The following is a 26,472-nucleotide window of genomic DNA, read 5'->3' on the forward strand; positions in this document are numbered from 1 at the left end:
TCTGCCAGCGGAGGCTCTCACTTTAAATAAGATGCTTTTCCTCATAGACTATGGCACTGATGGAGGCAGGAAAAAGAGGAAAGAGAGAGTCGTAGTAGAAGAGTGTGTAGCAGAGGAAGCTAATATGCTGCTGCTTTTTGAGGCGCACACAAATCCACACAAGGGCTTGATTACAACGTTGTGGAAAAAAAGGGGGTAACTGCCAAGAGGTTTTTATTGGTTGATTTGAGGTCTTTTGGAGACAAACCCTGTGTCAAAATCTAGTGCATTCCATCATGATAGTATTGCAATTAATGACGGCGAAGGACACTAGAACCTAAATGACCCACAGTGCAAGTCAGTTGTTTCTTTTGTTTGATCCATCCTGGTTTGTAAAAGCCAATATCTTTTACATGTCACACCTGCAGTTTGTAACATGTTTTCTGCAAAAAAATTAGGGAGGCACATTTTTTTACCCATGGCCCCAGAAGTAATGAGGAGTGTCCCGTGCCAACAAACCACACAGAACTGAACTGAATTAAACTGAAATGAGCTGACGCTGTCAATGGGAGTATTGAGGGCAGAAGAAATGAGTGCCTGACACCCACCCACCCACACACACCCACACACACACACAAACACACACACGCATGGGCAAAAGACTTTTCATCACAAATTTATTCTGTTTTACTAGCCATAGTGCGACTGTCATATTTTCCATGCCAGTAAATCTGAAGCATCGCATTTCAAATGAACTGAACTAAAAAAAAAAAGTCAACTGAACTGAACTGAAAGAGTGAGAGACAGACAGAAAGAGGAGCAGGAGATGACAGGGAGGCGTGAAGAAAGAAAGCGGCGAGGGAGAAAGAAGAGAGAGAAACACGCTCACAGAGGAGGGGAGAGTGACATCACATCTCCCTGCCTCTCTCTTCTCTCTCTCTTTGGCACCTTTGCTCCACTTCTCGCCAAGGAGGCGCACGCACAGTTTCTCGCGCTCTCTCCTCCGCTCCAGAGGGGCAGGACTCCCAACAAGAAACGGGGAAACGGAAACGCACTTGAACAAGTGTGAGAGTTTGCCAATTCTTGACAGGATGAACAACACTTTTCTAAACATGGCGTCGATAGGCGACTTCGACCCTCTCAACGCGTCTATTCCTGCCACCAAAGTTGAAATCACAGTGTCCTGCAGGTAGGGGGGAGGCGTCTGTTTAATCTGTTTTCAGTCCAAGAGAGAAGGGAAAAAAATCACAGAGCTTGAAGTGACAGCCTTTTCTTTCACTTTATAACGAGTAGCATTTTTACTATTTTTCGCGAGTAAACATTGACGCAATGTTACTTTACGTTATGACGTTGCTACATTTGAAAAAAGACCCGTTTTACTCTACTTCAGCGGCGATATGTGTGATTTGTTTTTTACAGGACTATGGCCACACAGCATAATGGTCCGAATGAGTTTTAAATTGGGAATATTTTTTATATTGTGGCGTAAAAACCTGTTTACCTACTGTAATAGACGCACGAGCTGACTTATATTAGCTGCACGTGCAAGGTGATATGATGCTGTACGGCAGGAAAAGCCCATTTACTGATGATGTGATAGTAAAAACACCATATGTTTAAGTTCCTAGCAAATGTCCACAAACGAGTTATTACCAATTAAGATATTTTCCAGCTGCGCTACTGTACTTCGCGTGCTGTCTTTGCCGTATTAAAACAGCTGACAGGCGTGTTGTAGTCACCTGCCAAAAGAGCCATAGTTCTGTCTTATCAGATGCATATATAATGTGTTCATGTCGTTTTATGGGGGACAAAGGGAGGGGACACAGGGCACACGAGATTGGCGTGTGTTTAACCCCCCCTCGTTCTGTGACAGGGCTTTCTTTTTCACTCCCACTCTGTGAGGATTGTCCCCCTCTGCACAGGAGCGGGGGGGACATGGTGCGTTTCTGGCAGACTGGTGATCCACAGTAGGCTTCAGGCTGTGCGCTTTACCGCTCGCACAGATGTTTGAGAAGCAAGGGGATCCAATTAAATGTGTCCCTTCCGTATTATAAACCAGGTCACGTGTTACATACTTTGTCAGTTGTGTATTTTAGACAACGGGGAAGAGAAAAGCTTTTGCAAAAAAAAAAAAAAAAAAAAAAAAAACGTGGTCGCAAATCGACAATCACAGCCTTGAAGCTGTCATTGTAAAATAGGTTGCAGCAGGTAAAAAAAAGTAAATGAGACAAAGTAACTGGGTACCATGGCTGTATGGCAATATCTGATGATATCTGTCTTGCCTTCAGATTTTTAAATATTGCTAACAGAAATATTATTTTAAAAACGTTTCTCCATCTATGTTATTAGCAGATATAGATGCTCGTTTACTGTGGAAGTGGCTGCTGTTTTGTTTTCCACACTGTTGGTGTTGTTGTGGTTTGGTCGGATTTTTGTTTTCTCAAACAGGATGCCTCAAACACTGGTGGTTGAAATGTGATCTTATTTGAAGGACTGGTACACTTTCTGTTGTCAGTAACAACACTTCTGTTTTGGCAATGTAAAAGGTGGAAGAATTGTAATCTCCTACATGTTGAAATGACTTTAAACATATCACATAAAACATTCTATAATTTTGACAAGTTGTGTAATACAGAGCCTGCTTTTCATAGCGCAGACATGATGCGCTGGTGGTTGCACTCAACGAGCGGTTTCATGTAGTCACTATATTTCTAGAAGGTTTTGGCACCACAGCCACAGAGACTTGTCATGTCAGAGGCTTGTCTACTGTCATCTTCCTGGAGAATATATGAACAATGTTTGCTAATGTCTGAGTCACCATGCTCCACAGGCCCCAGGGGGCAGTGTTTTTTGAAGGCTATCTTCCCACCTCCAACCTGAGGAGAGCTGGAATGCCATGGTTTCTTCCAACTGTGTGTGTGTGTGTGTGTGTGTGTGTGTGTGTGTGTGTGTGTGTGTGTGTGTGTGTGTGTGTGAGCTTATGAGCATATAAGTTGTGTGCTCGTCCATGCGTCATTGTTTTCTAAGTGGACACAATGAGCAGTGTACAATGTCACCATGGTTACCCCCCCTCCCCAAGTGTGTATGAGTGTGTGTGTGTGCAGGGGGATGATAGAGTGAGAAAATTTACTGAGGAGAGAATGGTTTTTATGTGAGCATTGTGAATGAGTGCTCATTATATCAGAAAATAGGGATGTGGCGGCAGCGATTGTCACTGTCATTCAAAAATGATTGCAGGAGAACTTGATTTTTTATTTATTTTTTCCTATTTTAGGTTATGTAGTTAAGTGTATCTCATGGAAAATTAGTTTATAATTTCCCATGCAAAAGAGGAATTAATTAAACACTATTAGTGTCCAGGTTTTAAAAATGTTGTGCCCCGTTTTTGGAACAAACCGTAGCAGGCTGTTTCTACATGTGACAACTATACCTTGTTTTCACTTGCATTTACACCTTAAAGCATATTGTCTCATTTCATCTAATCCTGTGGGGACACGAAGTAGGAGCTTGGTTCAGAAACAGCCGTGACCTGGAGACTCTTTGCCAATCGATGGGATCAATAGGCCACCAGCTCCGCCTGCTGGGTTGCACAAAAACACACATGCATAAAAGTATGTTGTCTTTATACTGTGGAGCTACATATATAAATTACCACATGCTCAAACTATCCCTCACCCACACTGAAACAGTCACGGAAGAATAAATCACTCCCTGATTCACTGCAGCGTTACCTCCTACATGTTGAAGCCAGGGGACTGGTTGAATGGCCTCAAGTCCAAGTATTCCATTATGGCCATTGATCGTGGCCAGCATACAGGCTGTTACCTGTTATTTTACACTCACACATACACACAAAGGTGATATTTCAAAGAATCGACAAGATTTCCTTCCACGCTGTTTTGAGAATTTTTTGGTATTGTAAAAGAAGTTTATATCGCACAGAAATAGTAAATTCATGTATAGTGACTCATAACGCAGCGTGAATTACTGAGAAGAGGATATGAGCTGATGCCTTCCTGGTAGGGGTGTGTATCTCCCTTGAATGATTTGATCCGTATCACGATGCATGGTTTATGATAGGATACAAAAATATTACACCTAAACTGTAATGATACAATGATACAATGCAGAGCATCACTCAAACACTATATTTCCATTTCATGCTACTCAAATAAAGTTCAGAGCAAATTATTGTAGTTCAGATCTATGTACTAGTTTATTAAGGATTCCTAATACAAATTGTTACCAGCTAATAAAGTATGATGTATTATAATTGATGGGGCCACCTTGTATTTTATACATTAGTTAAATTTAGCTTCATCGTCGCCACATACGATAAGTCTAAAATTAGGTTCAATCAGTGGATTGGAACCTTTGCAGCTGTCTCTGGATTGTGTATTGATATTCTGATAAATCAGTGAATCTTTTCACGCCCACTTGTTTTCTGGATACGTACTGTACATATAGTATTGAGCTACAATACTAGACAATGGAGGAAAACGAGAAATGGTGAACATTTAATCATTTTTGCTATAAATGCAGGACTTTGTTTTCATTCATTATCACTAAGGTAAACTGGTTTAGGACAATTGGTCAAACAAAATAGCTTTTGAACATGTCACTTTGAAAAGTTTTCCCCACCATGTTCTGATGTATTATAGGCCAAATGATTAATTGTCTAACTGAGAAAAGAATGAGCAAATGTATTGCTAATGACATCATTAATTGTATCTTCAATACTCTGGTTTATGCAATGCATGGTGAATAAACTGCTGTTTTGTATTGTGGGTTGCACCTAAGCATGCTGATGTGTCATCACAAAGGTATTTGTCTTAGTGATCTTATCTTAGCGATGGATTGTTTGATTTCTGGTTTATAGTTCAGCCTTCAGCACAGGTCATTTTCCTACCAGCATGACAGAAAAGTGAGAAATAACACACAAGCTTGCAGTCCCAGGAGACTGACCCTGAGAGCCAGACAAGCAAGTGGTTTTTGAGCAGGAGCTAAACAGTTTTTTCTTAACAGCTTTCAGAATGCTTGACAAATCTTTCTCTGTTTCTCCTTCTACCGAGCACTATCAAGTTCATCAAGTGTTATTGTGCCATATAATGGTGAGTTATCAGCCACTGTCAGCCCAGAGTTATGTTTTGTCATTTACTGCCTATTGAAATATTAATTATGGGTGAAATTTGTGAGAATTCAATGTACAATGTATTGTCATAGAGGTGGTCAAAGTGGATGGTCAGGTGGGAAAACACTTTGAGTTCATGTTGTTGCTGTATTTTAATCCACGCCAAAGTCTTTCCTTAGACACACTTCTCATTGTTGTGCCTGAATGTAACTAAAATGAAAAACAATTTGGTTCATAATAACATCAACATGTTGTTGACCTACTGATCCCACTAGCACAGGGTTGGGCCTGGGTCTGGCATCTAATTAAAGATACCTGATCCAGGTAAACAGCAGTAGGAGGAGCAGGGATAGCTGGCATACATGCTATACAAGTAGCAGCCTTTGAGGACCGGAATTGCCAACCTCCTATTGGACTGTACAGTAGATATGGTGCTGATAACAACTGTGAATGGCCACCGAATAACCTGATAACACCAGGATAATGTCCAAAGCCTGTGCACTATCAGCAATCACAGTAACTGCTGACAGTAATAACTGACTCTCTGCTCCAGAGCCATGGGAAGGATTAGAAAGAAGACATCTCTTCCCAGTATCTACTGTTGGCACAACATGTTGGTTGTGGTGCAAATGAAAAAAATCAGACAGGTGTTGTTTGTCCAGCATATGTTTGTTCGGCCAGCCTGCAGGTAAATATGGACACATGACTGATTATTTACACCATTTAAATGTCTTGTCTTAAACAGTGTCTGTACAAATTGTAAAGGCTGGTTTAGAAATATGAAAGGAGGCCAAATCTGAAAACAAGGTCATATTTGTGCAGGCCTGAGGCCTAAGACACACGACCGCTGTGATCCTAATGGATTCACTCAAGAAATGTATCATAGTATCACCTTCAGACTACAAGTAGTCTTGTGGCTTTAGGTGTTTTTTTGTCCGGCCAAATCCGATTTTATGTACCTGTTATCTAAGAGTAGTGTGGACTGTTATTTTGAGACAACCTAATATTTTTTCTTCATTGATTGAGTACATTAGTATACACCTTAATGGCAAACTATAGATCACCAAATTATACAGTTAAACGTTTCACTGAGGCCCCACATTGATGTTGAATCCAACCTTTACCATGAATCTATTATTTAAACACTGCCTCAGGAAGCTACAGGTGTTTCCACATACAGGAGTTTCTATGCCAGTGGAACCAATCTAAACACTCACACATGGGCTTGATCATTGCACAGTGAAAGAGGCTTCCCACACAGAGTTCATACCGCTTGAATCATTTGGCAATAGGCAGACGAGGTAATCACATGCTTGTCGTGGCGTTTGAGAGGTCCATTGAATTATGTCTCCTGGCCTTTGTCTGATTTTGAATAGGCTCATTTGGCAGCATGGCTGCGATTTGATGGTGGTCCGAATCATCTCATGCCTTCTTTTATGTATCAGTTTCTTCTATTTTTCTAACTAGTACTCAGTCACTGCTGTTGCCCATTGGCTGGCAGTACATCAATGAATGCAGCGTGACCACAAGCACATGCCTGAACCTGTTATATCAGTTTAGCATCTGCATAAAATCTCATGCAGCCACCTGCATTAGCTCCTCAAAATGCCCATCAATATGCCTGATGGATAATTCATTTGAGTAAAACATTGGCTTTGAAAATAGAAAAACAGCTGCACACAGGGTCCAGACAACCAGCATTAGAGAAAATCGTGATATGCCACAGACTGTTTTGACTCCTGCTACTTTTGCAGCCTACTCAGTCACTTCCCCTGTTTGACTTCTTAATGTCTACCCAGAGCATAGTTTGTCTCCCTGTATTTTTAAATTGTCAAAAATTGAAGTGACAAGAGGTCAGAATAGTTGCAGAGTGGTGCATGTGCTGAATTTACAGGCACTGTAATCAGTGTGTGATTATAAAATTGTTAATTGTTTTGGCATTGTTTTACAATTACCCTGCCATGTGCAGACCTTGAGATATAGCAGGTCTGAAATTTTGGTCTGACCGAAAGGGGTGTTCTCATTCCAGATCAAATCAAACCAGGGTTTGGGTTCATTTCTCATAGTTTGTGCCTTTGAAATAATTATGGGAAGTTTAAGCAGGCTAATGGATCCATTAAAGGATAGAAGAGAAAGAACCAGAACAGAATTAAAAATGAGTCACACTAGTACCTGAAGATACGAGGAGAACTTTGAGTTTTAGTTTGGTCTGAGAGGGGATATGAGAGGATGGGAGAGCGATGACAATTAAAACTAAAGAATCTATGGCTGTACTACATCAAAGTGCAGGGCCGTCATAAGAAAAAGGCAACAAAAGGGATGATGACAGGACGCAGTCATGCATAGTCCTGAACGCAAAACTAACCGGAAGAAATGTTTACAATTTAACAAAAACCTGAGCCTTGGTTTGGACTCTCAGGTGTAAAAATGTCCTTTGATGTACCAGATGAAAGTCTAGACCTGGTTTTAAATAAAATACACTGGAGAGTAAAATGTGTTAGGTGATGCTGCTGCATGTCAGACTAAACTAAATGCCTTTTGAAATGTCATTGGATCCACTATTGTAAGTGTGGATTATGGTTAAAAAGGAGACACAGTAGGACAGATGATCATCTTCACTGTGGACTCCACTTCCTAGTCGGAAAGTACATTTTTCACAAATTATGATAAACATTGTTTATGTATTTTAGTCCGGTTAGTAACTTTGTAGAATTGTTTATGTGTTCATTGTTCATAGCTGGTGAGAGCAAATACAACCTAATTACACGATACCAGGCTTTGATATGAAAACAGTGCTTTGCTTGTGAAGCAGATAGAGGGACTTCAGGTTATTGGGCCACAGCCTAGATAAAGATGAAAAGTAGGTTGCGGGTACATTGTAGGTTGTGCAAGGCTGGATCTTACAAAAACAGGCAGTGACTGTGGAGGTGAGATAAAAGGAAAAGCTTGACATTTTGAATTTTATTTCGTCCCCAGGCCATTGCTGTAATTACACTCACCTTGAAAAATAATCCCTTTAAAGGGATGATAAATATACAGATTTAAAAGCTACATTTCCATGTTGTGCTGCTGACAATGGTTTCCAGCTCTTTAACATCCTAGGTCACAACTGACCTGCTATCTATTTTCAAGTTGCTCACTCTCGCTCTGACTATGGGAAATGATTGCATTGACCTTTTTGGCCCCATACAGCTCACATAATGGTTCTTTCATTGAAGACGCTGCTGACAACCATCACTTTTGAAGGGAAGACAGGATTGCTTGCTGTGCGCCGGTTCAATGCCAGGCAAAGCACAAAAGAATGTGTACGCAGTGACACGACAGACGGTAGCGTTTTCTGTCTCCTTACATGTGCTTCTGAGCAGCAGGGGGCTCAAATGAGAGAAAATTTGGATGACAGCACAGTGGCGCTCGCAACCACTGAGACAAAGTTATATCGAAGAAGCCTTTTCTGTGCTAAATTGATGTCATTGTCTTGTCTTGTCTTCGTGTTCTCTGTTTATGTGTTTTTGGCTCCAACAGTGTTTATGTGCAACTGTGAGAGGGTGTGAGAGGGTGTGTGTGTGTGTGTGTGTGTGTGTGTGTGTGTGTTAGACGCCACTGTCCTCTTGCAGTCGAGTCAGTAAAGATTTATCCACTCTGTCAAAATTACTGTCAGCTTCCTTCCTTCTGCTGTTCGCTTGCTGCAGGTGGTTTTCTACATACAGTAAGTTGCCAGGGGCCTGTAACATAAAGTTCACTGTAGTCTGGTCCTCTTGTGGTTATCTGGTTTCATTGAGTCTAGTCTGAGTTACGTCCGTCCTGAGTTACGTCCGTCCTGAGTTACGTCCGCCCTCAATAACTGGTACCACAAAACTGGTTCTTAGCTGGCTCTCTGGAGTTTGTGCGTTATTGTGAAAGAGGTGCAGTTGGTTATTAAAGTGACATCATTAGAACTTCAGTGATAAACCTACTTTAATATACTAAGCGATGAAATAGCAATAAAGGCAATGTTCTGCGTGGTGAAATGTAGGAAGTAAGTTCACTTAACTGTACAAAGAAAATAATTTCCAAATATTTAAGTTTGCTGCAAGTTACTGCTGTGTGGAGTTTTAATGTTCTACCTGTGCTTTCATGGGTTACCTCCAGGTTCTCTGGTTTCCTCCCACAGTCCAAAGACATGCATGTTAGGTTGATCGGTGACTCTAAATTGCCTGTAGGTGTGAATGTGAGCGGTTGTTTTACTCTATACTTATGTTTCTGTGTTAGCCTCTGACATAGAGGGTGTACTCTGCCTCTTTCCTAGTGACAGCTGGCATAGTATCCAGCACCCATGTGACCCTGAAGAGGAGAAAATAAGAAAGAAAATGGATGGATGAATACTGTGGAAAAAACAGCGATTATTATAAAGGTCTTGTTGTGTTTTTTGTTTTTTTGTTTGAAAAAAGCTGCGAAAACCACGGTCAGTGTATCTGGCATGTTAATCTCTAATTATGGCAAAATGTTTTTAAAGACCAACAAACTATTTTGTTGGTGTTAGGTTCCTGTAGAAATGATACCTTAGTCTGTTCTGTGGGCTTAGTGATTATTGGTCAGAAGGTTGACATGTTTTGATCTGATCATCTGAAAATAACTTTTCCAGAGGAGGTTAGCTGTGCAGCATAGGTTACCATGGTGATCTAATTTGGATAAAAGAAAGCCAGCTTTGTGGTACCAGGAAACCTATGGTATGCATAAAGAGAGTCCCCAGGTTGTATGTGCTGTGTGTGTGTGTGTAGCCACACTGTGCTAAACCACACATGCTGATACACAGTGTCTCTGTGCCATACAGTACATCACGCTGTGTAGCTGTGGAGAGAAAATGAAATAATAAAAACCTGACAGAGAGGGGGAGCAAGTCCCTGGCAAAGGTCAAGGGCTACACACACACACACACACACACACACACACACACACCATATAACTCATAAAAGCAGCTGTGTACTACTCTACCACTACATGCAGAAATAATAGATGGAGCTGGGTTACACATCATTAGCCTTACTCTCAAGGTTAGACAGCTGTGGTGTTATGTTCAAATGCAGGTGAGGACTCTAATTCTAACTTCTTTGTTCTGTGCTATTGATCCAGAATGCCATCACCGCTGTGAAATCTTTTAGCCTTTCTATTGAATTTGCTCCGTAAAAGAAGATTTCATCAGACATATCTAGTTGACTGTAGGTTCTTCTAAAGTACCATTTAAGTAATACTGGGAATAATTGCGTAGTTGGCCTTTGGGTCAAACAGACTTTAAGACTCTGCTGACTGGCCCATTAGGAGAAGATCGAATAGAAAATTAATTCATCAATAACTATGAAGATGTACAACAAAAAGCCACACGGAGCAGTTCAGCTCAAGGACAGCATATGGGCTGCGATGTACTGTAAAGAAATGCACATGATACCCACTACTTATGGACAAATTCATGTACACATTATAAAAGAGAGACAGATAAAGCATTCAGACTGCTGGGCCTCGGCACCATTCAGACAGTTGATGACATTTCCAGCACAAGACTCCCTCACATAAAATATGGTCACATTTGATACTCTGACATTTTATTTTCACACTGATGTAGATTGCCTCCCATTGGACCTAAATCCATAATATAACAAATCATAGCATCTACTGTAAAATGTGCCTGCCCACTTAGACTTATTGACATTTTGGTTGTTATATGCAGAATTGGCTAGATTTCTAATATTTTTGCCCCTATCATTTTAAGCAATATTCTCTCAGACTGCCATAGAATGGCAGACTATTTTAAAAGTAAGAGTACTTTTGATACAGTAAATTACTCTCACAGCCCACTTTTAGACCTAGAAAGACATGAGACAGAGCGGAGGAACTAGCAAGCATAATGAAGTAATCTCCCAGTCACATACTAACATGTTTAAATTCCTCCAAGTATGCTGCCTCTCTTTCTGTCCGTCTTCTCGTCTCTTCCACGTAGAAGCTCTTGGCCTTGGCCCCACACATTAAAGCATATCTCGTAATCTACGAACATGCGCTCAGCATGAACACAAAGGCGCACAAGTAATAAAGAAGAAGAAAACTAGTTAGGTTGGTAGCGAGAGGCAACCTTCCATCTTTACCACTACTTGCCCTGTCTCTGCCCTGTTGCCGCTCTGTGTAGCCTCATTGCAACCGTACGCACATGTGCTTCCATGCTGAAATTAAGGTAAAATGCCACCAGCACAGGAAATGTTGTCTGTCAGTGATGTGGATGTTGTAGCACGTGTCTGTGTGTTATATGAACAGTGGTGTGGCATATTTAAGTGTGTGTGTGTGTGCGCGCATACTGAGATGTTCTCTTGGCTCTCCCAGCCCTTGTCAAGAAGAATTAGGGCAGCGCTCTAAGAGAAGCAGAGCTGCTGCTGTGTGACAGAGAGAGTATGAGAAAGAGGTGGGGGGCAGGAGGTTTTTTTAATCAGTTAAAATGCAAAATGGAGGAAGGACGTAAAAGGAAAAAACAAAGAGATACAGGTACCTGTGGCATTGTGCTCCGACCTGTTGTGAACATCTGAACATGCCCAGTTGTCTCCTCTCGCTCCACATGTGTCCAAGAATATTCCTCATCTGTTGCTAAGCACAGCTGCAAACACACACGCTTCATCTCAAGGGTGGGGGACTGATAGAGAGAAGTGTGTAAAAGGGCAATTAAGTAAGTCCTTTATTTAAATATACATACACACTAATATAGTACAGGGAAGCTGAAAACACTTTTGAATATTTAGCCTGGTTTATTTTCAAGTTTAGGTGTTAGTGTGAAATACATTTGCAAACAGAAGTATAAGTCAGAAGAGCTCTTTTCAAAGTCTGTCAAACTAGAATAGCAGTAATTCATTATAGCCTCCACATAATCCATGAGGTATACTGAACAGTATTAGCTACACAGCCCATAAAGATGTATTAACTGTATTTGGCTCATTAATATTTAGTGACCGGTCCTCCCAGCGAGGTGAAATGGTTCCTGTCTGATGCTTTTTGCAGCTTTTTTATAACTCTTTTTTTAACATCTGCTAGAAATTACATTTATTTACGACTTCATTGGTGAAATGGGAACACACTTGCTGACTTGATTATATTTACAGACGGCTATGAATGTAAAAGCTGCTAGTGGCCAGAACAACGTGCATGAGTGTCACACCAAAGGCTTAATTTCAGTTAGGCACCAAATTCACTAAACTGACAGTTAAGAAAGAAGTGGTTTTGTTCAAATATAAATAATTGTATTGTCTTTATGTAATCGGGAAAATTTCCTGTGTGTGTGCTGAAAACACTACCACCCGAATTGTTAAAGAAAGAACAACGAGAAGCTGAATTCAAAACAAGAAAGTCGAGAACTGGGTAGTAGGGGAATGGGATCACGGTCTGCAGTATTAGCAATGTTTGCCGGCTGCTGCTCTTGATAAAACCTGTGCAGCTGACAGCACCTCAAGTACTTTAGAGTTTGACCATGCTGACAAATCTTGTTCAGAATCCTCGGTGATGAATGCCTTTGTTTTGTAGTGTGTCCCTTCGCCTAGGTGCTGGAATAGGGTACAGTGTACTGTATAAACATCAAATGTGTCCAAAAATTAATTTTTGGACACATTTTTCCACTTGGATGGTTTTTCAATCTTTCAGACTATAAATGTATTTTTCTAGTGGCACTGCACTTCTCCTACTGTCAACACAGGTCACAGGAGGTTTGTTTGCATTCTCAGTGGTGTTGACTGTGCTACATTCCACGAAAATGCAACTTCACTACATTCTATAAAAATTTAAATCTTACTGCTTGTCACAGTGAACTGTGTAAGTGAGTGAAGTACATCCTATCATTAGTCAGTATTGCTTCTTCTTGCTTCTGCAGGTGTTTTCAGTCACACATGGACTGTAATTATAGATTAGTCACAATAACAAAAATAGTCTCATTGTTTTGCACCTAGTATTATCTCCAATTTTTGTCTGCAGTTTGTGTGTATGGTTCAGGATGGTGTAGTACCTCAATAGCCTATTTAGGTCACGGTCAAAGTGAGAGAAGGACATATATGTGGAAAGATAGAGAGTGAGGAAAGAAAATAAGTGAAACAGGAATAATGCTCTGGACTCTTACTGAGAAAACCCCTATTTCCTATGAGAGGAGGGGTGAGCAGGAGAGGAGAGGATTTGGAAAGTGAAGAAAGTAATAAAGAAGAATAATCATGTAAAAGGAGCAGGGAGTAATTCAACATGTGGGAGAAGTGAAAGTAAGGAGAGAAAGAGCATAAGGAAGCAAAGGTGAAGCAGAAGAAGTGCGATGACAGACAGCACAGCAGGTAGCGAGGTGAAGCACAGAAAGGTGCAGAGGAGCTGAATAGTTGGGAAGTAGCCAGAAAATCTTATCACAGTGATGGGATGAGCCTGTTCCATAGCTCTTACTAACTGAATCTTTCTGCTTTGAGACGAAGATCAAAAACAAAACATAATAATACTGATGTTATGTAAGTAGCTTTTGACAGTTGTTGGGCGAAACCATTGTTTAGTAAAAATGTTTGCAGCTCATAGACATCTGAAACAGGGCTAGCGGCCATACAAAGTAACACTGTTATTTTGTATGGTAAGGAGGCAGAGAATCACTGGTCTTATCTTAGTAGTAGAAGTAATAATTATAATAACTGTAGCTGTATAATACATGTAGTTTAGTAAAGCATGCAATAATTCTCTAGTGCAGCACAAAGTGTACTATAAAAAATATAAAGTAGTATAAAAGAACATGAATTGGAATATAAAGTACAGCAAAATTTAAGTACGTACACACTTTCAGGTTTAATCATAAACAAAATCACAGAAAATATTACATAATGTGTTTTTGTTACATTATGTGCTCATTCTAAACATTTATACACAGCAAGAGATGCCATAAAAGTGAAAAAGGTTTACTGAGTGGGTCTGAACAGCTAAAAGTAATGCAATAAATATGACAAACCTTATTTAAATAGACATCAACACAATCAATTATATCAGCAGCAGAAGCAGCAACAATGACTGCATTCACATGCACTTAAGTCCCTGGGGTTTCTCAAAGAAATCTGAGAGAGGGGAAAAAAGGGGGAGACACATGCAGCTGATCCACAACGGGGAACTGTGGGAATTTTAAAAATCTGTGGGGGAAAGTGACTTATTTAGACTTCTACGAGGCGGAGCGACATTGGTGTGACTACCAACACTGCCTCTAACACCGTGTCAGTTACATTTTCTGTCGGACTATAGGCGAACTTTGTTGCAAAAGTTAAGGAAACATCGCCCCATTATGATCTTTAGCTCACGCAGCCTTTCACCCAGCTGTGAGTTCCTGTCTGCAGCCTTTTGTTACACACATGTGCAGTTGGAAAAAAACAGTTAGAAACCTGGTTATGTACATGGCAAAGAAATCAAAACCAAAACCAGGTTTCCCTAATCTGCTATCCCGATTTTGAAAACCACCGTAGCCATGACACTCCGCAGCACTATGTTCTGTGGCTCTTAAATCCCCTCCTCTTTCATACTCTCTCCCTCTCAACTTTTTTCCTTTTTCTCTGCCCATGGCTAAGCCTTGACTCCAAATAGAGTCTGTAACGACAGAAATAGAGCAGCTTAAGGAGACAGTCTCAAACACACACAAAAAGCTTCCTCTTGCTGCTCTTTGGGACAGCTAATTAAACTGCCTACCTCTCTTGCTCAGTGTGCAACTCCCTCATTCACTTAGCTCCTGCACTGTTTGCTTCTCTCAGCTCTATCCTTTCCCAGTGAACTGGTCATTTTCTTGTCTCCCAGTTCTTTCTTTTATTGTCTTTTTTGCCTCTTTTTAATTAATTTATTTACCCCCATTCTCGTCTCCTCTCCTCTCCGCTCTCCTACAGAGGGCTAAAAACCCAATTTATTTCTGTAGCATAGGAGAAGCTTGTGACGATCCCATAGGGTTTTTTCTATTGTGTCGTCAAGGTAACTCACTGTCAGGACGTGGCCTCTCAAGCCAGTCGAAAAAGGCACAGTAGATGTGTTCATTAATTTAAAAATAGGAGAGGAGAAAAGAAAGGAGAAGAGAAAAATGGAGAGAGAGGGACAAATAGGAGAGCGAGAGAAAGTAAGAGGAGCATAGATTAGGAAAATGGGAAAAGTGGGTAGTGGAAAATGTGGAAATGAGGCTGAAGCCAGAGAGGAGGGTACAGAAACTGAGAAGAGAGGGGGAAAGGTGAGAATAATAGCATACTGATGGCATCCCTGGTTTTCAATCAGGTGGAAAAACAACACAACTGTCAGTCAAGTCACTCAAGGGGATGTCCGTAGTTGCTATAGTGACTGCCCTTGTACTGTTATTATTGTGCGGCCCTCCCTGCTGAGCGAACTAGAGGTGTGTCTCCAGTGTGTGTGTGGTGGAGAAGGAGAGATATCCCCCTTCTCTGACCCTACGTAGAAGCTGCAGCAGACGTATCACATAATTAGAGAGTTGTCATATCAGCTAAACATGCAGCCTCTCTAACTGTCTGTCTTTCAGTCTTTTGTTCCTATTTGTCATGTTTTATTCCCTATTTCTCCTTTTATTAACACTCTGAGAAGACGCATAAGCATGGAGAACAATGCATTGCGTGTGTGCGGGTGGTTGTGTGTGTGCGTGTGCTTGGGTGTTTGGCTTACCCACCAGCCTGCTATCAGATTTCACTTTCTGTTGCTGTGATTGACAGCTGTCACACACTTAGCCAGGATGGCAGTGGAATGTAGTGGTGTAGGTTGCCCCGAAGGAAAAAGAAGCATAGTTTGACAGCAGTCAAAGATCAACTATGTCGGTGAGTGTGTGTGTGCCTACATGCACACGCTCTGTGTTAGCTGAGCTGTGTACCTGAAAGCTAAAGAAGTAAAATTGGTAAAAACTTATTTTTGCTCATTAAATACAGACTGCAGACCTGTGTATGTATATCAGATGTTTTCCAGAGATATACTTTAATACCTAGAAAACTGAGCAAAGTCTAAGGCCATTTACTCAGCTTCTTCTGTTTGGCTTCTGATACAGAAGCCAAACAATGATGCTGACTGACCTCTTACAGTAGCATTATAGGGTTTTAATGACTAATGCATAGTTTTATAGAAAAGCAACAGCAGAACCAAGATAATATGTTGTTATTAGGTCTCTGTCTTTGTTAACCCAAAGCAAAGCTCTGTACATTATAGCAAAGTTTCATTTTGTGTAACTATTTATGCTCAGTCCGCCACATGCTTGACTGTCTTCATCACAGTCTTCATTGCCCCGTCTCTCATAAACAGAATCAGAACTACAGTAAACACAAAACTTGACAAAAAGGGAAACTTGGGTAACAAGCTAAAGAACATAACTATGTTGAGAATGTTTGCTACAAAATGTGTGGATGATCAAAAAAACTAAAACTTCACTAGCACAACCCCGCATCAAGAAAACACAACAACACAAAATGTAGTAAGTAGCTAAAAAGTTATTACTTACTGGTCCAATAGCCAGAACGCCAGCTCCACATCTTGTGTCCTTTTATCTCTTTTAGCTCTCGTGGACAACTCCAGTCTAGTCCAATATTTACTCTCTGTCTGCTCTCTCTGTTTCTCATCTTTGCTTCCTCAAATGTCTCCTTACCACATTTAGCACACATCTCTGTGATGGGACTCCAAATATCCATACCCTTATTCACCCTATTACAAGTCAGTGTTCCAACATAAGGACTTTGAAGTAGGTATTTTATGTAGTTATGTGTGAAAATGTTACATATTGGGGCTTTAAAGTACGGCGTGTGGTTATTTCCTGAGGGCAGTAGATAGCACTGTACACAAGAGTTGTGCTAAACTTGCAGAAATATCAAAAAGTCAATATTAATTGTTACTTTTGAGTCACAACATTTTAAGAAATCTGTTTAAGAGGTATTGTAGGTTTCCTCAAAAATAAAAAGGGAAACAAGTTAAAAAAGAGCATAAAAAAGTTAAACTCTAGCAACACTAGGAGCATAAACAACAAAGAATATGTTAATGAGACGGGCGTGAAGAAAACAAAAAAAGTTATTAGATTAAAAAAAATTTAAGGAAGCCTGAGATCGGCCAATGTTGTACACACATAGCTGCTCTCTGTTCTGACTGTCTCTGACCAATTGCCTAAGCTGTAGGTAGATGCTTTAAAAGGGTGTTGCCAAGTTGTGTGCCCGTGGGCACAGTACATTCATTAACAGATAGTTGCATGTGTGTTTATTTTGGCAAAGCCTTCTTGGAGCCAAACATGTATACTGCCCAGAATAGGCAACTGGGCTGAGTTTTTAAAAGAACAATCATCTCAGTTAAGGCTGACTGAGATATTTTATTATGAAGTTTATTTAACTGGAGTCAGCTTTAATTAGACGTGGCAACAGATTAGATTAGAGAAAAAATATCCAATTAAGTGATTGGACACCAAGTGAATTATAGAGAGACGATCCACTGAGAAATGTGTTTTGTATGAATGAACATGCATGCAACTAGAAAGAGTGGAAATGCCAAAGGTGGCATGTTTTTTTTGTGGTAGGATGAAAGGCAAAAGAGGCTGCATCTACAGCCTAAGGGAGAGCTATAGAAGTCAGTATTTTTAGAGACAGGAATTTCACAGCAGGATTTAATGGCCGTGATCGAGAGCGTTTTTTGATTGAGAGTTTTATTACTATGTAATACACATATGACAAAAAAAGGCATAAAATTTCAAATTACACATTAATAGCACCATCTGCTTACACTGTACCATTATTTCCCAGACCTCTCTGCAACTCCAGTGGCAGCTTTTTGGCTTTCTTCTGTTTGCCTCTGGATGAAAAGAAGGAAAGGAATGATAGAAAAAGACACAGAACCATGACTCATTCACATTATCCTCTGAAGTGGAAATCCTGACAACGTGTCTTACTCACACAAAAACACACAAACACACAGTCACACACAGCACGCGTGCAGGGGGAGCCCAGGAGCCCATTTGGAGTGCCACCATGTGTGATGTGCTTTGAGCAGCAGCCAATCATACACTGCAGATCCTCTAATTCTCTCTCAAAGAGAGGAAGTGTATTTTAACCCATGTCCCAAACTCAGAGTGGGAAATTACTCCCAGCCACTATGGTGCCACTTTACTGCAGGAGTGTTTTTAGCATGCAGGTGAGCAGTTATCTTGTAATGTCCAGCACAGTAAGTGTTTTTGTTAAGTTCTTCCAACCCTCGGGTCTGACATCAGATGGACTGTAAATATTACTTGGTATAATCATGACACTATTTAGAGGAATAGTTCAAGATTTTCAGCTGTCGAAAAAATGTCATGCATTATTGAACTGAAGGCCACAATAGCAGTTTGGTACCTTAAAAATTGGTTATCTGCTGATTCTAAGCTGATATTATATTTCGCTTATTCTACAGTTGTAGAAGTTAATATCACACCAATGTAAGTAAAGTGAAGTTATTATCACTCTATGTTGAATTTTTGTTTTCGGGCATCATGTTGTGAATATCCCCCTGCCTTTCTGTCTGTGAGCTGGAGGCTGCATCTGACTCTCAAACTACAGCGTAGTGCTACTGCCATATTAGGTCAATTGACGAGTGTCGTCTCATCTTTCAGTCTGTAAATTGACAATATGTATGCCTACAGAAATCCAATTATTTTGCATTTGTTCTGCGATGTGATTTGTTTTCATACATCTATTGCTCTACCTATGTTCATTAGTGACAACTGAAAAGTTTGTCATTCTAACAACTAAGTGTTATGGCACTTGTGCTTTGTGACGTCCACAACAATTAAAAATACCAGATACATTTAATGTGGTTAAATGATCAAACAGTTAATAGAAAACAGTTGGAAGATGAATAAATAATGAAATAGGTGTTAGTTACAACTTATTTATACAGTTTATACAGTCATACAGTTAAAAAGTCATTTTGGGTACTATTGTCAGCTGTGGATCAATACACTTGTGCAATATTGAATTAATGGAGCATGTCAAGTGCAGCAGTGTGTCTTATTTATGTGGAGAATCATGGCACAGAGAAATAAGTTATCAGGCTTTTGTTACACAGTAGCATTACTTCTTAAAGGATCAATTCATTGTTGGTTTTGGTCATTTTAGTACAGTATATACTTGATTCATCTGTTACTAAGCAACAGGAACTCCCACCCGATGGGCTAATAAAGTATTGTTTGATAAAGATAACACTGCATGAACACATGAACTTTCTTAATCCTTTTATGTCTTTTGTACAATATTTTGTGCTATCATGAAATCATTACACACTTTGTGGAGGCATGTTTATGTTTGATTAATACACAGGTAGTTGGTCGGCTTCAACTCTTTAGTACACAGGGCCTCACTAAATTAGAGGAAAAGCAAATAAAATGTTTATCTTTTCACCCTTTTATTTTTAGTTTTTTAGTCTGATTAATGTAAATTAATAATGCTAACTAGCAATGACAGAAAAGATAAGTATGACGAAGACCTAGTTAGATAAGATTCTTTGTATTCTCTTATGTGGTTGTGAATTTCTATACTTTCTAGGGGAGACACGTAATAATGGATTTGTGCTATTGTGCTGAAGAATGAATGTGCAACACTTTGTTTGTTTTTTCTTTTTTTTTTTTGATACCAAAAGTGTTTTTGTTTTGAGACCAAGCTGAAGGAAAGTGAGACAGAGAGAAAATGCCATAAGTGGTGTTGATGAGTTGCCAGGTTCACACAAGAAAAAGAGAGAGCAGTACATATGGGAAAAAAACGAGGGAAAGGGAGGTGGAATAAAGAAAACAGCTACAGTTTGGTGCCGTTACTGAAAACTAGCTCAGAGCCCAGGTGCTCTCCAGCCGCTGAGGCTTTCGGTGCTTTGTCTGACAGCTTTTTAATATCACTCACAATCCCCAGGATTGAAAGATGACAGTAAGCTTTAGACGAATTTTTGAAGGTGTTTTTGCAATCATGAAAAATTACTGGGCACATTATTGTTAAATGGATATAAGAATGTTGATCAGAGAGTAGCTTTAATTTCCTACAAAGATAGATACATTTCAAGCTCATTTAACCTCAGTGACAAGTTTGCGATCTCGCTTTTCCTTTCTACACCATAAGGTTCCAACTCTACTCCTTTGTTGATGTAATGTTAATCTCAGAATCCCAAATAATGTGTAAGGTGTGACAGATACAGGTATCTGAGACAGCTATCCAGGGCTCTAAATGTGTACAGTATATGTGATGAGGGAGGACTTGTCATATCAGTGTCCATCTGTCAGTTCACTCTATTGCACATGTGCTGCTGTAAACAATGAAATAAGACATAGTTAGCAGTGCAGTCAAGCATGTGGCGGATACTTGACTCGGGTTGTCTTCTTAAGTGGGATCCCACTGCAATCAACAGTTTTCTCCTCTCTGTGGGAATTAAGATGCACTATAATGTTGTGGATAAAAGCTCATGGTGTTTTCTAAAAGACCCTACAGTGGTGTGGCTCTCTGATAGATTTGTGACAACACTGGAGAGAAAGAAGCTACAAGGCTGTCAGCTGTGTTGTTGTTGGTTTTACTGTCTTCATGTTTTTCAGTGCTGCAAAAACTACCAGCCTTTTCCTTAATGCAGTGCACATGTCTCAGTGTTGTAGCTAATGTTGGGGTATATACAGAATTTTGAATATTCTTTATATTTTCACACCTCAAACAGTAAACAGAGCTTGATGTTAATGTGCCAACTCATGGCCTACAGACTATATAATTAGCCTTGGTTACAATGCATTCATTTCCACATTTGGATGACAAATTATCCTTCTCACAAAGGGAACAGTATTTCTATCTACTTTCTTTCTTGTGTCTCCACAGAAACCTGCTGGACAGGGACACCTTCTCCAAATCAGACCCAAGTAAGATCATCTGTCTCTCTGTATGTCTTATCTCACATGGTGAATGAGGTTGTGTTTCTGTTGTGTATGATTGTTAAGTGAAATGGCAAAAAAATCCTCTTGACTCGAAGAACAAAGAAAAGCACAACGAGGGCGTAAAACTGATAACAAGTGAACAAATGAAAGTAATGGCAGTTTAATTATATACTGCCTAAAATTACAAGAAAAAGAAGGTAAAAATGTGGGAGGAGAGAAGGAAATAAAAGTATAAAAAGGTATTTAAAAAAATGTAATGTAGAAAAGCAGGGAAATTAATAGAGCGTAAGGCAGTGAATAATTAATTAAGGACTGAAGGAACTGATGGTCGTGTCTTTAATCATATGTAGTCGTGAGTTGCTCTGTGTGTGTGTGTGTGTTTCACAAAATGTGTGAGGTCAGCTTGAATCAGGTTTGACTAATGCATATGAGGCCAACTAAGAAGCTTCTCCCTATAGATTCACAGAGTGGGTAACAATTCTCCTTTCTGCTCTGCTCAGTCTGAGTGATTATAATAATACTGTTTGTGCCATGGGGGTAAGTTAAAGGAATAGTTTGACATTTTGGGAAATGGGCTTTATTTTTGCTGCAATTCAGAGTTAAAGCAATGTCATCCTTAACCTAATACATGCATATCCAGACTATTTCTTAGTCTTCTGAATTTTGCACTGTGTTAAGATCAGACTGTAACTGTTTGATGTCAGTGCAGGGGTTTGTGTGTGCATGGGAGTGTGTGTAGTATGAGATCAAAAGTAATATTCCCCCTGAAATAAAATAAAATCACCAGCATTATCAAAGATGATATTTGTTATCTTGAGCTGTGTGTGAATTTGGAATTATCATAATGGCTTTTGGTGATTTATAGTGACACACGCGCACACACACACACACACACACACACACACACACACAGTCTTTGCAAAACACAGTCAGCACATTTACCGTAGCATGGAATAGAAATGACTCGAGGTGGTCATGATCAACACGATGACAAGGATGACAGTGATGGGAGGATGAGGAGGAGGAAGCTCAGGCTTTACCCATACATTAAGGCAAGCTTTATGCTGAGCAGCACTTGTGATTATGCTGAGCACAGTGACTTGAGTCTCTGTCTCCAGAGATGAACCAGGCTGACAGGGGAAAAGAGCAAGAAGGTAAAGGAGAGAGATGAAAAGGATGTGTCAGATGCTGGAAATGTAGAGATAATTTATATGTCACTTACTGTTAAAAACGCACACACACAAAGACCTTCACTACATAAGCTGCCTAAAGTCTCTATTCTATTCTAATCTATGCCAAGTTAGTATTTATTTAAATTTGACTTCTATATCTATCGATCTCTATACACACATATATTCACCGCACATATATTCACACACACACACACACACACACATATACACACACACACAGTATATACACACACACATATATCATTATTAAAACTCTTAGGTGCTTTGATCTTGTTTTACTTCTGATTCATGCGTTTATGGCTTGTTAGTCATATTCTAATGGATCCATTAAATACCATGACATTTGATGTTGTTATTTCTTTGCTTGGTTTTCCTCTGTCCTTGTAACTAAGCCTACTGCTCAAAAACTGTGGAAATGTGGTTATAAGCACAGAGTACACGAAGTAGCTATTGTACGTGTTAGGTACACCACATCAACAACCTTCCGAAAAAATGATTTTTAATGTTACATGTTGCTGTTCTCCACAGTTTGCGTTCTCTACACCCAAGGCATGGGCAACAAAGAGTGGAGAGAGGTGAGTGTGTATAATACAGAAGGTGCAAGTTTCAGTTTACATGCACATTAAGTGAATTTGTGCCAAATGTGATGAAAATCCATGTGCTCAGACATCGTGTTCACAAGAATGGGACAGATATGAGGTCAAAGTGACCTTGAACTTTGAACATTAAAGTCTAAAGATTTCTTCCTTTAGCAAGAACACACCGACTGCCAAACATACGGGTTTTATATAAATTTTTTTAAACAAAACCTCAGCTTGATTTGCAGTCAGCTGCTATCCAAATGTTAGCGACCTGGTGGGTAGACGAAATAGAGTCAGATTTACACACTGTTAAATGTTCTTTTTTTCAGCCCATGTATCTGTAACAGCTGCTTTTTATTCAGAACTACCTTCTGCCTGAAATCATGATAGACCTGTACAGTGGGTACACATGTAGTGTTACGCCACCTGTGCCCCAAAATCAGTCAGTAATACCCATTTGAATCAGTCAGCTGTCTACACTGCCTGCGCGTTGGCTTGCACTTTTATGCTATATACAGTATGCATAAACATTTTTATGCTTTAAGTCTATTTTTTGGGATATACTTGAATTCAAAGCTCCCCAGGCTGTATTTCTACAGACAACAGAGGAATCCATCACGTAAACACAGTTTAAACAAATAATCTACTGTATTTTCTTCTTCTAAGCACAGCCGGGAGAATATTTTTGTGTGTTCCTTCACTATCATATTTTAATAGATATGACAATGTTTGCCAATATTTCCTGCTATCTTGCTTTCATTTTTCAACAATCTGTAGACACTTTACATATAGTGCAAAAACAAACAACATTATTATTCAAATTACTCATTATGTCCTGAAAATAGTAATCAGCTGCCAGAATTTAGCTAAATATTTTTACTGTACTTTACATCAAGGACTGTCAGTGTGCTACAGTACAGGTTACTAGGTAAATTTGCTGATGTTTTAGTAGGTTAAGAGTGTTACCATTTGCTAAATAGGGCTGTAGTTCTGATGATGGGAACAGATTTAATTTGGATTTGGTCATAAACCACATTATTGGAGATACTATACAATTATTAGTTGCTGAGTTTGCCACTGACCTCATTTAAGCAACATTGCTAGTGCAGCTAACAGAAATAATGCACATGATGATTAAGATTTAGTTATTAATCATCATCACTATATATTGTGAATAGTTGAAGACACACTTGTGTAGTATTTTTATTCCTAGTTAAATAAGCTGTAGCTTTCATTAAAAATGTCCCTATCCATTAGAGATCTATAGTCTGCTCCATTGTGATAAGGTTTAGAATGTTGATTTTATTATTAAGTTGTGATTTTAGAGACATACTATTAATTTCTGATTGGATTCTCACAATATGTTGTAAGACAAGAATCTATTTGGATAATGCACTGTAGGTGTTCAGGCCACTTTTCTGAATTGATCTGCACTAATTGTAACAAAGCTCTTGACTTTATTTGTGCCTGTAGAAATAAACAGTAACTACTTGTTTTGAGCATGAGTGCACTCACATATGACTGTACAGCAATCAGCCGTGTGTTTCACAACAATGAATATTCATAGATGCAAATGAAGGGGCAAATCTTTCAGTCCTAATCATTCCCAGTTATTCATAGTTCTGAGTAGCCCATCATCTGCATGCATTATTAATAGGCTAAGTTAAATGTCAAACTGGGACCTACCTGATCTCCATTGACTTGATACTTCAGCTGTTCTGCATTCATTACTCTAAAGCTGTACATAATCTGCTGTAACCAGCCTCTACCCTGATGTGTTTCCTGAGGAAAAAATGCCTGCTTTTAATTAGTAATTCACGAGTCACTTCACAAAGTGCTTTTCAAAAATGTCATTTGTGTAAGATCCATCCTTAAAGGTTTGTCGAGCTGCAGAAAAACTAAAAACGATTATGCTTCACATCATCTTGGACAATTTCCATGCAATATGTAGGAGCTGACATATTATCACCATCCACCTATTAGAAAAGCAGAAAAATGAAAATGTGGTTTTCATTACAATTTCTCCCAAAGATATTTATCTTGACTGTTTGTTTTGGTTTCTTGTCTTGCAGTTTGGGAGAACAGAGGTGATTGACAACACGCTAAACCCAGACTTTGTGGGTAAATTTATGTTGGACTACTTTTTTGAAGAACGTCAGAACCTCCGATTTGACTTGTAAGTGTGTTTGAATGTCTGTGATATTAACATTTCTTCTAATACGTTGCTCTTATTACTTATGTGTTCCTGTCTTCTGTGAGAACTTTGAAATGTTCCAAATGTCCCTCTTCAATTTATGCATTTTTTGTGTTGTAGGTTTAATTTAAAATGGAAACAGATTTTTTTGCCCATTAACTTCCTCTCAATAACCAATGATGACAAAATGAAAACTAGTTAATACTATTTAATAGGGTTCTAGACCTGGACACAAGCCATGCGACATCCTTAAATGAAAGAAAAGTGAATGCATCCAAATGGACAAGGGTCCATTTAAGAAAACCTGCTCTAAGGTTACTTAAGGCGACGTATGGAAATGATGTGAAGCAAACAGCCAAGACAATACTGGAATGATTTCAGTCTCTGTCTTCCTGAAGTTGGCTGTTAACAGACCCTTCCCATCCAGTCTGATGGAGCTTAAGAGGATCTGTCATGAAGAATGGAATAAAACTGTCCAAATCCTGGAGTGACAAGCTTGTAGAGAGTTTCCCAAAGAAAGACCAAACTAATTGCTGCTGAAGTGTCATCTGCAAAGCACTGAAAAAAGGTTTAAAGTTTTCAGTTTCTGAAAGAAATTACACGTCACTTCGTCATTAGGTTTTAATGAGTGTAGATTGATGAGCTATAATGGTAATTATAGTTTATTATAATTTTATCAGTATGAGCTTAAATCTACAACATAAATGTGCAGTAAGCGAAGGGATCTGGACATTTTCTGAAGCTATCATAAAAGAGAAGCTGGAGAAGATTTGAGAAGTGACAGTGGGTTTTTAGATGGTACAGTATTAAGCTCCCAGACTGCCTGTAGTTGAACGGATTCTCTTTCTCAATTTAGTCTCAGATCCCATTTCTTATTGAATTACAGAGGGGATTTCAGTGGCTTTATTTTATTAGATGGAGACTAATTATATTATCATCTATGAACTAGGGAGGCATACCGACAACCCAACTGGGAAATGGAAGTTAGACTGTGAAACACATATTGCACATATTTGTGTTTGTGTGCGAAGTGTATTGATGGTAACAATAATATAAAAACTGTGGTTTGGGTCGATGGTGGGTGTGACAGAGGAGGTGACAGATTTCCTTCAGGGACAGAGAAGCACTCAACCTTTCATACCTTTTTTGCCTCTTGTATAGAAAGTACATTGGCACACATAGAAATGGACTGGGAAAGTCAGAAAGGGTGTTAAATTGCGTACAGTATTTATGTGAAACACAAAGAGCAATTATTAGACTTGAAATGTGCCTCTCTGAAAATCATACAGTCATTATGGACATACGCAGGCTACTCAACAAATGTGTGTACAAAGGCAGATACACTCTTGCACACACATTTGTTGAGCTGTGACTTGCTCAGGATGTGTGTGTTGTTGTTTCTATGCCTTCTCATGTATTGACTTGGCTGTATGCTCGCTGTCTTTTAAGTGATTTTTCTGAATGGAGCGGTGCATGTAAGGAACAAAACTGCAGAATGTTTTTTTTTTGGG

General features: G+C 39.4%; 1 protein-coding gene across 1 annotated transcript in view; it reads left to right on the forward strand.

The window, feature by feature from the left end:
* Window positions 1–923: 923 nt before the first annotated feature.
* LOC137106519 (copine-8) overlaps window positions 924–26,472 on the forward strand; it is a 71,611-nt gene continuing 46,062 nt past the window's right edge. Inside the window, exons 1-4 of the mRNA XM_067489916.1 lie at window positions 924–1,168; window positions 20,938–20,978; window positions 22,715–22,761; window positions 24,840–24,943. Of these exons, the coding sequence (XP_067346017.1) occupies window positions 1,071–1,168; window positions 20,938–20,978; window positions 22,715–22,761; window positions 24,840–24,943 (290 nt within the window). The 5' untranslated portion in view covers window positions 924–1,070. The remainder of the gene's footprint in view (window positions 1,169–20,937; window positions 20,979–22,714; window positions 22,762–24,839; window positions 24,944–26,472) is intronic.

This window comes from Channa argus, chromosome 21 (genome assembly GCF_033026475.1).
Source record: "Channa argus isolate prfri chromosome 21, Channa argus male v1.0, whole genome shotgun sequence".
Classification (NCBI taxonomy): domain Eukaryota; kingdom Metazoa; phylum Chordata; class Actinopteri; order Anabantiformes; family Channidae; genus Channa; species Channa argus.